This window comes from Pleurodeles waltl, chromosome 3_1 (assembly GCF_031143425.1).
Source record: "Pleurodeles waltl isolate 20211129_DDA chromosome 3_1, aPleWal1.hap1.20221129, whole genome shotgun sequence".
NCBI classification, from domain to species: Eukaryota; Metazoa; Chordata; class Amphibia; order Caudata; family Salamandridae; genus Pleurodeles; species Pleurodeles waltl.
The window spans coordinates 305,085,428-305,101,705 of NC_090440.1; the positions used below are offsets into that span (position 1 = coordinate 305,085,428).

The 16,278-nt window shown below is 44.9% G+C and overlaps 1 protein-coding gene across 2 annotated transcripts in view; it reads left to right on the forward strand.

Moving 5' to 3' along the window:
- The window catches only part of WDR72 (WD repeat domain 72), an 896,838-nt gene that overhangs the window by 538,696 nt on the left and 341,864 nt on the right, over positions 1 to 16,278 (forward strand). For both annotated transcript variants that reach the window (XM_069222448.1, XM_069222449.1), the window contains one exon: positions 14,822 to 14,907. In XM_069222448.1, coding sequence (XP_069078549.1) covers positions 14,822 to 14,907 — 86 coding nt within the window. The remainder of the gene's footprint in view (positions 1 to 14,821; positions 14,908 to 16,278) is intronic.

The window sequence follows — 16,278 nt, forward strand, 5'->3', positions numbered from 1 at the left end:
CAGGACTGCAGGCTTGCATTTTGCCCATACTCACTGCTGTACTTATGATTAACTTATATACCCCTAAAATGACCCCCTGAACCATAACACTGGATTGATCAGGTCCTCTCGCTCACAACGCACCAGTGCATGCAAAAATATATTTCTGTTTTCACATGTTTGTCTACTGGTCATCTTCAGCTTTCTAGGATTGGCACATTAATTTTATAGTCATTCATATATTCAAACATTGTTGACATTGCATGTTTTTTTGTTTTTTTGTTTTTTGTTTTACTTTTAACGCCATGCATTTCATATAGTTTTGTAGTCTAAATGCTACATTTAAATAAACATGAAAACGTCATGGTCATTGTTTTAAACAACTCTTAAACTCGTTTTTCTATAGCATGTGCTCTGTGGATATTTCTCTGCATGTGTAAGATTAAAAAGGGTATTAATGGGCCAGAAGAAAAAGCTGTTTGACAACTGTACCCATGTTTTAATTTGCATCATATAGTGTGTGAAAGCGATTAAGGCTTATCATTCTTAAACCAAAGCGAGTGGGAGGAAAAGATTGAAGAGAATAATTCACCTTCTTTAGAATAGTGGCCCAGATGTACAAAGAAATCTGTTTGCAATTTCATAACTGCGAATCTTTGTGATTCGCAATTAGGAAATTGCAAACAGCGATGTTCTGCTGTGTCTCAGACATATTTAGTGATTCCCAGTGGGACGCAAACGCTCCCTACCTCACCAATATTCATGAGGCAGGTCGCAAGGTGCAACCCATTGGGAAAGGCCGAAATTTCAGGGATGGTGGCCTGCTGGGATCAGCAGCAGGTGTGGCTCCTGTAGAGGCAAAGCGGCAAGGTGGGGGGACACAACATAAATAAAAATAAAAAAATAAACTTGCCGTTGCTGCCTTGCAGCTCTTCTGGGTCCCGCTTCACTCACTGCAGGCACAGGTTCCCAGCCTGCCCTGTGACCAATCCTACCGCTGCTCTCGCATGAGAGCAGCATTAGGATTGGTCAGAGTGCCCTGGCTTGGCGCTCCGAGGCAGAGTTAGAGCCACTGCCTGCTCTCTCCAACCCGGCCAGACAGCCAGCCAAACATACATGCACACTGAGGGGAGTGCTGTGCACTCCCCCTCTGGCCCTGTCATCACCTGTGGTCCCACCTCCCTGAAAAATAAAAACAATAATAAACACTGTTTATCACTTTGATTTTTCATTTTGCAGCTCCTGCTGCTGGTGGGGGCGACGCTTCTCTGCTATGGTGGAGGAGCCACGTCTGGTCAGCATACTGCCATGTCTGTGATTCCTTTCTAAATAAAGCATTTTTTTAAAGTGCAATCTGTTTTCTCTAAAGGAAAACTGAATATGTTTAAAAAACTAAAATGAAAACTTTCTTTTCATTTTTTTTTAAGAGCAGGCAGTGGTCCATGGCACCTTCTGCCCCTTTGTGGATGTGGGTGCAAATTGCTTTTAAGAGCAGGCAGTGGTCCCACAGACCACTGCCCACTCTTAAAAAATGAAAAGAAAACTTTTCATTTTTTTGTTTTTAAAACACATACCATTTTCCTTTAAGGAAAGTGGGCTGCTGTCGCAATTTGGACTCTTGCTCTGGGCAGGACTGCTGGTTCAAGGATGACAGTACTTATGTTTATAGGCGACTATGCCTATCCTACAACAAGTCGCAACTGTAGCCCCAACCCCTCCGGCTCACTAGCAGTACCTCACCAAAAACTCAAACACTTAAAGGTGATTTGTGGCAGCCATTATGCATGGACTCAGAAGTATGACATCTCAGGGAGTATCGTGGTTAAACTGAGATTACCCCTTTCTCACAGATATATCATGTCTCAACCTAACACAGGCAATAACGAAGATGCAGTGATTTTTCAATAGTTTTTATTTAATACAATCTGCAATTTGCGGTAACTTGCATGGGCTGCAATGATTAGGATAATGAACAGTGCAAGAGATAGAATTGTAAAGATAAGAGTCATGATTATGAAGACCCCCGCCATCTTGCGTTAGCATGGGAAGACATAGAGTGTATAATATGTCCTAGTACCCTATCATAATAGACCTAACCTTCTCCCTAGAAGAGAGATGGGTATGTTAAACCTAATTTGCCAATGCCATGTCCCTGGAAGGAGCCCCCAACCCTTGTTACCTTGGAATGAGGTCTCGTGCTCAGACTCCGAAGGAACACGAAGTCCGGGTCAGTGTCAAGGCGACGTGCAGCATCGATCGCAGCGATGATATCTGGTCATAATCCCTCTGATTATCTGTCTGAAGTGTGATGTATTTATACAGATCTACTTGGACCGCTGACGTAGGTTGTTCCAAAATAATAGATAACACATCATGCTTGGGACGGTAATTTCTAATGGGAGCACCTACAGTTTGTCTTTGTTGCATGAGTTGATGCCTTAGCGTAGTGACACTGATAACATAAATCTAAACAAAATGGCCTAACTATAAACAAGGCAGCCATCTTAGAAGAATTACTTAAATAAATGGTCTAAGACAGAGCAGGCTAAGTAGGTTAAAAGTCACTAGGTGACAGGGGCACGAGTCTGCAAGCCAAAGGCTAAGCTAACTTCTGTTATCCCATTAAAACAAACTAGGATTCACTGCGCTGCATTTAGAAAAAAGAAAAAAAAAAAAAACAAAGGTTGTTTATTTAAAAGCAAACACATACACGGTGGTCTGTCAATTTGCGATGGGTCAAAAATTGCAATCATGAATATGTACAAGGTTGGTGAATTGCAACCCACTGGGAATTGCAAACAATGTAAAACACACTGTTGTATATAGCTATTTGCAATTTCCAAGTAGTGAATCGCAAAAATTCACCATAAGGAAATCACAACCCCAAAACTATGTACATCTGGCCCATACTCAGTCAATATTTACCTACCTGAACATTCTCTTCCCAAAGGTGGCTTTGTCTTAAGGTCCAAGCAAGTTCTGAAACGGCAGTGAGAAATCAGACATCAAACTAGCATTCTGTTTCTAGTGATGCTAAAACTGTTGTGCAATTTCCCTGTGGAAACAACTCCTTATATTTCAGAATTTTCCTGTGGTTTGCGGTAACAGTAGACTCAGACAGTACTTTTATAAATCAATCAAATCAAAGGTCATCAAGAACAGCTCTGGAACAAAGGCGATCAAGCCCCTCCACCTCCTACAAGGCTAAACTGCTGCATTGCAGCACTTTAGTTGATGATACAGGTTAGACATTTCTCTCTGGAAGAGCTGGGGTATCTGGGCTAAGACTACAGTTGTCAGTGTGAGCAGTCTCACTTTCACTGCTTCTTCATCATGCAAGCAAAAAAGGGGGAGACCCGTGGAGCGTGTTCAGACACCGACAGTCTGAAACAAACCCACTAAATTTACCCTGATTCACATGGATTTCTGACTTGCCGTTACATCTCTGCATGTTGTATGTAATTTTCCTGTTGGAGATTGACATTCTGAATCCTAACCTCATTATTTTCTAGATATTAGTTTCTAGTTCACATTTTCTTTTGGATAGTGGACATTTACGGGTATAAACCACATAGCCTTTTTCCAAACCAAGATGAACTTGGAGTACTTCTTGATCATACATGTATTTCCTGTAATTTAGAATATAGAAGCAGTTGAGAAGGCAGTTTCTGTGCACTGCAATGACCCTAACAGGTGGTAGTGAGCCACGTACATATTATACGGGCATTAATTGAAGACCCTATTGGACATCAATTAAAGGCCAGCTCTTACAAAACTTGACAGGAGATCTTTCATGTTTTCTAAATTCACCCATCACTGACAAATTCAGTGAACTCCACTTCAAATGGATCCTAACACATTCTGTCACAATTTTCCTCAATATCATACTTTGAATAGCAGGTTCTTAGTCTGCAGGTACCTCTTCTTGGAAGACCTCTGATTAGCTCTCTTCACAATTACATATCTAGGTTGTGTACGACTATTAACTCCCCTACTTTTCTGCCCATTGTAAGAGTTCCCTCTGTGGTCTGAGTACAAGTATCTTTCAGGAAGACTGTCAGTGGACACATAGAGAAACTGAGCTTCCCCCAGAAAGGCAATCTCTAGTTGCAAATATAAAGGCCACAGCAGTTGTATGTAGTTGCCCATGTGTGAAGTTACAGAATAAAAAAAGTCGCTCAAATTGCAAAATTATGTGTTTCTTTGTAAACTACACTTAGCTAATACTTTGTCATGGATTTCCCTGGGTGGAGTTTGATAATGGAGAAGATGGACATGTGAGTGTGAGTTCTGCTAAACACGCTACTCTCTAATGGCCTTTAATTTATTGGGCCAGATGCCCTTACATGATATCACAGCGGCCCACAGAAACAGACATCCGAACAGTCTCTGGGACTCTGCTTTGATCTCTCCAACGTCAGCCTGGATGTGGCACCATCTAGTGGAGATTTTAGCATATTAGCACACCTCAAATTTTGACAACACAAAAATACAGCTCTTTCTCCTTTTAAATGACAACTGCTGTGTGACAGATTACCATAAATAAAACATCAGTCAATGTCCAGAGAGAAGGCAATTAGACAGCTCTCCTTCTCCAAGGCTTTGAAATTCAGAAATAAAAACAAGGGAGCCTCCGCTTCATCCACGGACATGACTTCAGTCACATTGGACTCAACAATGAAAAAAGTTAGGAGCATTAAAACTTCCCTCACCACAGTGGAACAAGCCACCACAGTCACCAGTAAGGAGCTCAAGATGGTCCACGGAGAGCTGGTGACATTTAAGGTGCATCTCAGCCTTACAGAACACAGCCTGGAAGATGTTGAAACTAAGTATTGGGAAACGTTGGACTGTGCATTGCCCTTGAATAACTCTACCATAGCATACTTGATCAGTGACTCCCTGTAGGAAGTTGGCTCTGTATGTGCTATTTCAAAGTAAGGAATAGCATGCACAGAGTCCAAGGGTTCCCCTTAGAGGTAAGATAGTGGCAAAAAGAGATAATACTAATGCTCTATTTTGTGGTAGTGTGGTCGAGCAGTAGGCTTATCCAAGGAGTAGTGTTAAGCATTTGTTGTACATACACATAGACAATAAATGAGGTACACACACTCAGAGACAAATCCAGCCAATAGGTTTTTATATAGAAAAATATCTTTTCTTAGTTTATTTTAAGAACCACCGGTTCAAATTCTACATATAATATCTCATTCGAAAGGTATTGCAGGTAAGTACTTTAGGAACTTCAAATCATCAAAATTGCATGTATACTTTTCAAGTTATTCACAAATAGCTGTTTTAAAAGTGGACACAGTGCAATTTTCACAGTTCCTAGGGGAGGTAAGTATTTGTTAAGTTAACCAGGTAAGTAAGCCACTTACAGGGCTTAGTTCTTGGTCCAAGGTAGCCCACCGTTGGGGGTTCAGAGCAACCCCAAAGTCACCACACCAGCAGCTCAGGGCCGGTCAGGTGCAGAGTTCAAAGTGGTGCCCAAAACACATAGGCTAGAATGGAGAGAAGGGGGTGCCCCGGTTCCGGTCTGCTTGCAGGTAAGTACCCGCGTCTTCGGAGGGCAGACCAGGGGGGTTTTGTAGGGCACCGGGGGGGACACAAGTCCACACAGAAATTTCACCCTCAGCAGCGCGGGGGCGGCCGGGTGCAGTGTAGAAACAAGCGTCGGGTTTTCAATGTTAGTCTATGAGAGATCTCGGGATCTCTTCAGCGCTGCAGGCAGGCAAGGGGGGGATTCCTCGGGGAAACCTCCACTTGGGCAAGGGAGAGGGACTCCTGGGGGTCACTTCTCCAGTGAAAGTCCGGTCCTTCAGGTCCTGGGGACTGCGGGTGCAGGGTCTCTCCCAGGCGTCGGGACTTTAGGTTCAAAGAGTTGCGGTCAGGGGAAGCCTCGGGATTCCCTCTGCAGGCGGCGCTGTGGGGGCTCAGGGGGGACAGGTTTTGGTACTCACAGTATCAGAGTAGTCCTGGGGTCCCTCCTGAGGTGTTGGATCGCCACCAGCCGAGTCGGGGTCGCCGGGTGCAGTGTTGCAAGTCTCACGCTTCTTGCGGGGAGCTTGCAGGGTTTTTTAAAGTTGCTGGAAACAAAGTTGCAGCTTTTCTTGGAGCAGGTCCGCTGTCCTCGGGAGTTTCTTGTCTTTTCGAAGCAGGGGCAGTCCTCAGAGGATGTCGAGGTCGCTGGTCCCTTTGGAAGGCGTCGCTGGAGCAGGATCTTTGGAAGGCAGGAGACAGGCCGGTGAGTTTCTGGAGCCAAGGCAGTTGTCGTCTTCTGGTCTTCCGCTGCAGGGGTTTTCAGCTGGGCAGTCCTTCTTCTTGTAGTTGCAGGAATCTAATTTTCTAGGGTTCAGGGTAGCCCTTAAATACTAAATTTAAGGGCGTGTTTAGGTCTGGGGGGTTAGTAGCCAATGGCTACTAGCCCTGAGGGTGGGTACACCCTCTTTGTGCCTCCTCCCAAGGGGAGGGGGTCACAATCCTAACCCTATTGGGGGAATCCTCCATCTGCAAGATGGAGGATTTCTAAAAGTTAGAGTCACTTCAGCTCAGGACACCTTAGGGGCTGTCCTGACTGGCCAGTGATTCCTCCTTGTTTTTCTCATTATTTTCTCCGGCCTTGCCGCCAAAAGTGGGGCCTGGCCGGAGGGGGCGGGCAACTCCACTAGCTGGAGTGTCCTGCTGGGTTGGCACAAAGGAGGTGAGCCTTTGAGGCTCACCGCCAGGTGTGACAATTCCTGCCTGGGGGAGGTGTTAGCATCTCCACCCAGTGCAGGCTTTGTTACTGGCCTCAGAGTGACAAAGGCACTCTCCCCATGGGGCCAGCAACATGTCTCGGTTTGTGGCAGGCTGCTAAAACTAGTCAGCCTACACAGATAGTCGGTTAAGTTTCAGGGGGCACCTCTAAGGTGCCCTCTGGGGTGTATTTTACAATAAAATGTACACTGGCATCAGTGTGCATTTATTGTGCTGAGAAGTTTGATACCAAACTTCCCAGTTTTCAGTGTAGCCATTATGGTGCTGTGGAGTTCGTGTTTGACAGACTCCCAGACCATATACTCTTATGGCTACCCTGCACTTACAATGTCTAAGGTTTTGTTTAGACACTATAGGGGTACCATGCTCATGCACTGGTACCCTCACCTATGGTATAGTGCACCCTGCCTTAGGGCTGTAAGGCCTGCTAGAGGGGTGTCTTACCTATACTGCATAGGCAGTGAGAGGCTGGCATGGCACCCTGAGGGGAGTGCCATGTCGACTTACTCGTTTTGTCCTCACTAGCACACACAAGCTGGCAAGCAGTGTGTCTGTGCTGAGTGAGAGGTCTCCAGGGTGGCATAAGACATGCTGCAGCCCTTAGAGACCTTCCTTGGCATCAGGGCCCTTGGTACTAGAAGTACCAGTTACAAGGGACTTATCTGGATGCCAGGGTCTGCCAATTGTGGATACAAAAGTACATTTTAGGTGAAGGAACACTGGTGCTGGGGCCTGGTTAGCAGGGTCCCAGCACTCTTCTCAGTCAAGTCAGCATCAGTATCAGGCAAAAAGTGGGGGGTAACTGCAACAGGGAGCCATTTCTTTACACAAGCCCCCCCCAGCCCACAGGCCAGGAGACTCAGCCCAAGCTGGGAGAGTCTTCCTAGTCTGTCAGGCGAGGAAGAGTAGGAGAAATAGGCTGGTTAGTTGCAGGGCCTACTCTGCCTTACATCCTTCTGTTCAGGTCATTCCCTTTGGGGAACTGACCTACTTCCACAGTGATAGGACCTAGTCTGAATTGCCTCTTGTCTGCCTCTTCAATGTCTCCACCCATTCTTTCTATTTTGGTCTTAGAGGTATCCACCTCTGCTAACTTTATCTTGGCCAGGGTTACCCCTAGCTTACCCAGAGAGGTTACCCAGAGCTGGAGTAACCCCACCATGACCAATAGGGTCAGGGGGCCTAGCTTGCTATTTGGCATGGGGTCAGACCACCATGCTAAGGATAGTGCAGCTATAAAGGCTAACACCCAGCAGAGGCCACTGACAGCTGTCAGTGCCCAGAACCACACCTTTAGCTCTTCACCTAAAGGGGAAGGGGCTAAGTTACAGGCCTCTTTGGGTTCAGGTTGCCTGTCTGCTGTATTAGAGTGGGGGGTTACCACATCTTGTAGTAAACACCCTTCCTCCACTCTTTCTTCTGTTAGCTGAGGAGCCACCCACTCAGGTTTAACAGTTGCCTGACTAGCCAGGACTTCTTGTGGGTCAGGTTGGACTTTATCAGGGCCATTTTTGGAGTTCTCCCCTACTGGAGCAGAATCTCCTTGGCTTGCTGTAACCTTGGCTAAAGGTTGTCCACCCTTCCTACTCTGTTTTCTTTTCTTCTTCTTCTGGGGCCTGCTTGCATTTACTGCAGAGGCAGGACTTCCAGAATCCTTGGGAGAGGACTGGCACTGGACCAGTTCCTCTCTTGGGCTCTGACTAACCTCTGGGTACTCATTTCCAAGGAGACAATCAAGGGGGAGGTCTGTACTGACTACTACCCTTCTCCAGCTAAGAGTGCCACCCACTTCTATGGGCACTAAAGCCACATGCCTCTTAGTGACCCTGTCTAGGCTAACTCTTACCCTGGCAGTCTCACCTGGGATGTACTGGTTTGAGAGCACCAGCCTGTCATGCACAATAGTGTGACTGGCACAAGTGTCTCTCAGGGCAGTGGTTGGGATTCCATTCACCAGTAGGTGGTGGAAGTGTCTACTTCCCTCTGGAATCTCCAACTCACCTGTTGGGCCCTGTTTCCAGTTGAAGGCTATGAAGACCTCCTCATCTGAGGAGTCACCTCCCATGGCTACACTGGTTACCCCTGGAATTTTGTTCTGGGGTTTGTTTTTGGGACAAGAAGTGTCCTTGGTGTGGTGCCCAGCCTGTTTACAGTTGTGGCACCATGCCTTAGTGGCATCCCAATTCTTACCCTGGTACCCACCTTTGTTTTGGGTTGTGTCTTGGGGCCCACCCACCTGTTCTGGTTTTTGGGGGCCTACAGAGGACTCTTTTTCTTTGTTTCTAGTGTCACCCACTTTCTCCTGGGGAGTTTTTGTAACCCCTTTCTTTTGGTCACCCTCAGTGGAAGTTTTGGTTACCCTAGTCTTGACCCAGTGGTCTGCCTTCTTTCCCAATTCTTGGGGAGAAATTGGACCTAGGTCTACCAGATACTGATGCAACTTTTCATTGAAGCAGTTACTTAAAATGTGTTCTTTCATAAACAAATTATAAAGCCCAACATAGTCACACACTTCATTTCCAGTTAACCAACCATCTAGTGTTTTTACTGAGTAGTCTACAAAATCAACCCAGGTCTGGCTCGAGGATTTTTGAGCCCCCCTGAATCTAATTCTATACTCCTCAGTGGAGAATCCAAAGCCCTCAATCAGGGTACCCTTCATGAGGTCATAAGATTCTGCATCTTTTCCAGAGAGTGTGAGGAGTCTATCCCTACACTTTCCAGTGAACATTTCCCAAAGGAGAGCACCCCAGTGAGATCTGTTCACTTTTCTGGTTACACAAGCCCTCTCAAAAGCTGTGAACCATTTGGTGATGTCATCACCATCTTCATATTTTGTTACAATCCCTTTGGGGATTTTTAGGATGTCAGGAGAATCTCTGACCCTATTTAAGTTGCTGCCACCATCGATGGGACCTAGGCCCATCTCTTTTCTTTCCCTTTCTATGGCTAGGAGCTGCTTTTCCAAAGCCAATCTTTTGACCATCCTGGCTAACAGGGGGTCACCTTCACTGAGAGCATCCTCAGTGATTTCAGAAATGCTGGACCCTCCTGTGAGGGAAGCAACATTTCTAACTATCATTTTTGGAGACAGGGCTTGAGAGGCCCTGGTCTCCCTATTTAGGACTGGAAGGGGGGAATTGCCCTCCAAGTCACTAATTTCTTCCTCTGTGATGTCATCATCAGAGGGGTTGGCTTTTTCAAACTCTGCCAACAGTTCCTGGAGCTGAATTTTGGTAGGTCTGGAGCCAATGGTTATTTTTTTGATATTACAGAGAGACCTTAGCTCCCTCATCTTAAGATGGAGGTAAGGTGCGGTGTCGAGTTCCACCACATTCATCTCTGTATCAGACATTATTCTGCTAAGAGTTGGAAGACTTTTTAAAGAATCTAAAACTGTTTCTAGAATCTAATTTCAAACTTTTAACAAACTTTTAAACTCTAAAAGACAATGCTAAACAGAGACTTAACACACAAGGCCCTAGCAGGACTTTTAAGAATTTAGAAAAATTTCAAATTGCAAAAATGAATTTCTAATGACAATTTTGGAATTTGTCGTGTGATCAGGTATTGGCTGAGTAGTCCAGCAAATGCAAAGTCTTGTACCCCACCGCTGATCCACCAATGTAGGAAGTTGGCTCTGTATGTGCTATTTCAAAGTAAGGAATAGCATGCACAGAGTCCAAGGGTTCCCCTTAGAGGTAAGATAGTGGCAAAAAGAGATAATACTAATGCTCTATTTTGTGGTAGTGTGGTCGAGCAGTAGGCTTATCCAAGGAGTAGTGTTAAGCATTTGTTGTACATACACATAGACAATAAATGAGGTACACACACTCAGAGACAAATCCAGCCAATAGGTTTTTGTATAGAAAAATATCTTTTCTTAGTTTATTTTAAGAACCACCGGTTCAAATTCTACATGTAATATCTCATTCGAAAGGTATTGCAGGTAAGTACTTTAGGAACTTCAAATCATCAAAATTGCATGTATACTTTTCAAGTTATTCACAAATAGCTGTTTTAAAAGTGGACACAGTGCAATTTTCACAGTTCCTAGGGGAGGTAAGTATTTGTTAAGTTAACCAGGTAAGTAAGACACTTACAGGGCTTAGTTCTTGGTCCAAGGTAGCCCACCGTTGGGGGTTCAGAGCAACCCCAAAGTCACCACACCAGCAGCTCAGGGCCGGTCAGGTGCAGAGTTCAAAGTGGTGCCCAAAACACATAGGCTAGAATGGAGAGAAGGGGGTGCCCCGGTTCCGGTCTGCTTGCAGGTAAGTACCCGCGTCTTCGGAGGGCAGACCAGGGGGGTTTTGTAGGGCACCGGGGGGGACACAAGTCCACACAGAAATTTCACCCTCAGCAGCGCGGGGGCGGCCGGGTGCAGTGTAGAAACAAGCGTCGGGTTTTCAATGTTAGTCTATGAGAGATCTCGGGATCTCTTCAGCGCTGCAGGCAGGCAAGGGGGGGATTCCTCGGGGAAACCTCCACTTGGGCAAGGGAGAGGGACTCCTGGGGGTCACTTCTCCAGTGAAAGTCCGGTCCTTCAGGTCCTGGGGACTGCGGGTGCAGGGTCTCTCCCAGGCGTCGGGACTTTAGGTTCAAAGAGTTGCGGTCAGGGGAAGCCTCGGGATTCCCTCTGCAGGCGGCGCTGTGGGGGCTCAGGGGGGACAGGTTTTGGTACTCACAGTATCAGAGTAGTCCTGGGGTCCCTCCTGAGGTGTTGGATCGCCACCAGCCGAGTCGGGGTCGCCGGGTGCAGTGTTGCAAGTCTCACGCTTCTTGCGGGGAGCTTGCAGGGTTTTTTAAAGTTGCTGGAAACAAAGTTGCAGCTTTTCTTGGAGCAGGTCCGCTGTCCTCGGGAGTTTCTTGTCTTTTCGAAGCAGGGGCAGTCCTCAGAGGATGTCGAGGTCGCTGGTCCCTTTGGAAGGCGTCGCTGGAGCAGGATCTTTGGAAGGCAGGAGACAGGCCGGTGAGTTTCTGGAGCCAAGGCAGTTGTCGTCTTCTGGTCTTCCGCTGCAGGGGTTTTCAGCTGGGCAGTCCTTCTTCTTGTAGTTGCAGGAATCTAATTTTCTAGGGTTCAGGGTAGCCCTTAAATACTAAATTTAAGGGCGTGTTTAGGTCTGGGGGGTTAGTAGCCAATGGCTACTAGCCCTGAGGGTGGGTACACCCTCTTTGTGCCTCCTCCCAAGGGGAGGGGGTCACAATCCTAACCCTATTGGGGGAATCCTCCATCTGCAAGATGGAGGATTTCTAAAAGTTAGAGTCACTTCAGCTCAGGACACCTTAGGGGCTGTCCTGACTGGCCAGTGACTCCTCCTTGTTTTTCTCATTATTTTCTCCGGCCTTGCCGCCAAAAGTGGGGCCTGGCCGGAGGGGGCGGGCAACTCCACTAGCTGGAGTGTCCTGCTGGGTTGGCACAAAGGAGGTGAGCCTTTGAGGCTCACCGCCAGGTGTGACAATTCCTGCCTGGGGGAGGTGTTAGCATCTCCACCCAGTGCAGGCTTTGTTACTGGCCTCAGAGTGACAAAGGCACTCTCCCCATGGGGCCAGCAACATGTCTCGGTTTGTGGCAGGCTGCTAAAACTAGTCAGCTTACACAGATAGTCGGTTAAGTTTCAGGGGGCACCTCTAAGGTGCCCTCTGGGGTGTATTTTACAATAAAATGTACACTGGCATCAGTGTGCATTTATTGTGCTGAGAAGTTTGATACCAAACTTCCCAGTTTTCAGTGTAGCCATTATGATGCTGTGGAGTTCGTGTTTGACAGACTCCCAGACCATATACTCTTATGGCTACCCTGCACTTACAATGTCTAAGGTTTTGTTTAGACACTATAGGGGTACCATGCTCATGCACTGGTACCCTCACCTATGGTATAGTGTACCCTGCCTTAGGGCTGTAAGGCCTGCTAGAGGGGTGTCTTACCTATACTGCATAGGCAGTGAGAGGCTGGCATGGCACCCTGAGGGGAGTGCCATGTCGACTTACTCGTTTTGTCCTCACTAGCACACACAAGCTGGCAAGCAGTGTGTCTGTGCTGAGTGAGAGGTCTCCAGGGTGGCATAAGACATGCTGCAGCCCTTAGAGACCTTCCTTGGCATCAGGGCCCTTGGTACTAGAAGTACCAGTTACAAGGGACTTATCTGGATGCCAGGGTCTGCCAATTGTGGATACAAAAGTACATTTTAGGTGAAGGAACACTGGTGCTGGGGCCTGGTTAGCAGGGTCCCAGCACTCTTCTCAGTCAAGTCAGCATCAGTATCAGGCAAAAAGTGGGGGGTAACTGCAACAGGGAGCCATTTCTTTACACTCCCTGTTCATACCTGTGGACCCATAAGAATTTAAAATATCAAGACATACTTTTAAACTGTGACCTCTCTCAAATGGCAATAAATAATCTAATGATTTGATGGATCAAATGACTGCAGATTTCCAAAGCTGGAAAGAGCTCCAGCTATCCTTATGGGGCAGGATACAAACAGTCTAAATGACTGGCTACCCTTCCTCAAAATGACTCTGTGGGCCCTCAAATCGATACAGAGGGAAGAAGAACATAAAGAATCCATGTATACTGATAGGCACAATAGATGTCTGGAAACTGGGCCTAAACAGTTTCTTACACTCCTAGGCCCCTATATGGAAACGGTTCGACCTACTCATTGCATCAGGGAAACCACACGAAATTTAGTTTCTTCAAAATAATATACAATTGGCACTAGTCACCTGATAAACTCCACAAAGCAAACCCCTCCCCCTCTTTGAACTGTTATGTGTCCAATGCTGCAGTAATATGCCTCTTATCCTCTGGTCATGCCCAGCAATCCAGCCCTTCTGGTCTTTGACATAGCACACCCTTGCTCATAACACATTACCCATCTTACCCTCTATGGCACTAGCCCTGATAGAAAATTCACAAGACATAGTAGGACCTAACAGACCTTTCAAACCGTGGCTGGATAAATCCCTAGAAGTGGCCTAGATCTACATTTTCAATACAATCAACCTCCAGGCCCACCACCTTGTAGGAGTGGTGAGACTCCATGGCGGTAATGGCAGCCCGCAAGAAATTAATCTAGAAGCTGAATCATAACTTTAGAATCAGACATTTGGTCACTACTTCTGAATGCTTCAGTGACTCCTGCTGAGGACATTTTAACATTTCGGACTTCTAACATGGCCAATTCACTGCTTTCCATCTTCTTATACAGACTGTCAGGGATCTTTGATGTATACTGGTTACTAGATGTGCAAAGTGGTTACTGTCTGTTTTTTCCATAAACTACTCTTGCCTTAATAATGTGCAGTATCATGATAGTTTGACACTATTTTTCTATAATGACAGAATGTCAATATTTGCCTATTGAAATGTTTGCTTGGCTTAGCATAAGACCAGTCACCCACACTAAATAGTACACACCTCGAAAAGGGGTCACTGAAAATAAGCCAGAATTAGTTGATAGTTCTTCATTAGATTTCCCCATATTTCTTTTGAAAGAAAAAACACTTTTCCCAATCCCCTTTCGATCACCATCTCCTAGACCATATTTTGCTGCATTGTTTGTGATATTAATGAGGGTTTGGGCATGGGGAACCCCTAAATTCTTACATCCCAAAAGCACCTCACCCACACATCCACAGATAGATGGGTCGGGGACAGTGTTAAACCTTAATTTCATGAGCCAATGTGTCTTGACTCAAGGGACAACACAAGATAGCTAGACTACAATCAATTAAATAAACACAGACTCCGTGAAGAACTTCTAGAGTGAAATTAAAAATGTTTAGTAAGATTTATTAGAAAAATTCAAGAGGTCAAATACAGAAATTACAAATGTGGATGCGTAAAGTCATTTCCATAATGGCTGTCAGTAATAGGCAATACAGAAAATAAGCAAAGTCAAAAATTATTTTAAGTCCTAATGAGTAGTATAAAAATCAATAAGTAATAGTACAGAATCCCTAGTAGCATTGCAAAGTCTTCTGGCTCACCCCCAAAATCAAGGGTCTATATAGAATATATTTTTATACCTATACTTGCTTTTCAATGAGAACAATCACATTGTTATTGGAACATGTTTTTCAGCCAACAGAAACTGGAATCTATACGAAGCAAATGGAAAAACCTAGATACTTTCAACACCTCTTTTCCTACTGGAGATATTTTGGTTGGTGAGTACTGAGTCATTAAGACAAAGATGCTGATAGAAAATGAATATAATTAAAACCTTATTAGATATTAGTAAGGATATAAAAGTTTATGGTATAAGTTACTTTTTTGAATATGCTCGATCATAATGAAATAATAATGTATGTTATTGAAGGATCAGCGAAGGAAAACCATGTTAAGGAACTGAGAAATGTTTCTGTGTGGGAATTCATTGCAGAGTTGGGTCAAAACGGTTAGATGGGTGAGATAATGCTTAATTCGATAGTTCATCCCACCAACCTCAATGAAAGGGATTATTTTATGTAATGCTTTTTCTTAAGGGAATCATTGCCTTTCATAATATTTTACTACTATGGTCGAAATACTTATTTATTGAAGCCACTGCTCCTTTGTAGAACATACAAGAGTGCACATCAAATTTAAATTAAAACTGCCCCTAAATATTACACTTGGTTTCCATTCCTGTATCTGTGTCAGTTGATAAATGGCCTACTTTTTCAGTTCTGGAAGACATGATGTTCCTAACTTCCTCTCTGTGCTTAGCTTCCTCTGGTTATGACATTCAAAATCCAGTCAACATTGAGAAATATCAAGGCCCTATATTGCCCTATCACAATTCATGCTTCTAGTAGAAGTACCGTAGCCATTATTTTACATCTCCCATCAGTCAATATCTTAATTTTCCTCTTAGAATATTATAATTTTACTGAATCTCATTGTGTCCCAGAATCTAACCTCAAGCAAAATCTAGTGTGTACCTAAATAGCCAAACTACTCGTCACCATTCTTGTCTAAGGGCTACATTTGAGGTAGTGGGCCTAGACACTGATAAAAAGCCTCTCTTTTTTTATTTTCGGCTGTAGCCAAATTACACTGAATTACTAAACACTTTCAAACAAGCATCCCATCTACTACTCTAATCAGAGTACCTGTTATACATGAGAGATGCAGTTGAAGTGTCTTTTGAGGATCTAAATATAGTGGCGTACACAGTGAGTGTAGTTCCCGAGGTCTGCCTAGGGACAAGCTACTCCTTTGCTCTCATTTCAACAGACTAGTTATTGGATTCGCCCATTGTGAAGATTAATTATTGTGATAGGATTATAGGCACAAGGTGTTCATGCTTGCCTGCTTTTGCGTATTCATTAATTTTAGTGGTTTGCTAAAAATTGTCATGACCAGATAACAAGCACATCAATACTAAGGAGCTTTTGTCACCCCTGCATATTCGAAGTCATCATTCAGAGAAGATTTGTCTATATTTGTGTTATGAATTGTACAGAGACCTAGGACTGTTGCAACCAGAATATCAACACTTTTAAGAAGAAAACATGATTAACCTTATGAATGTTAAAGCTCAAAACATGAAAACG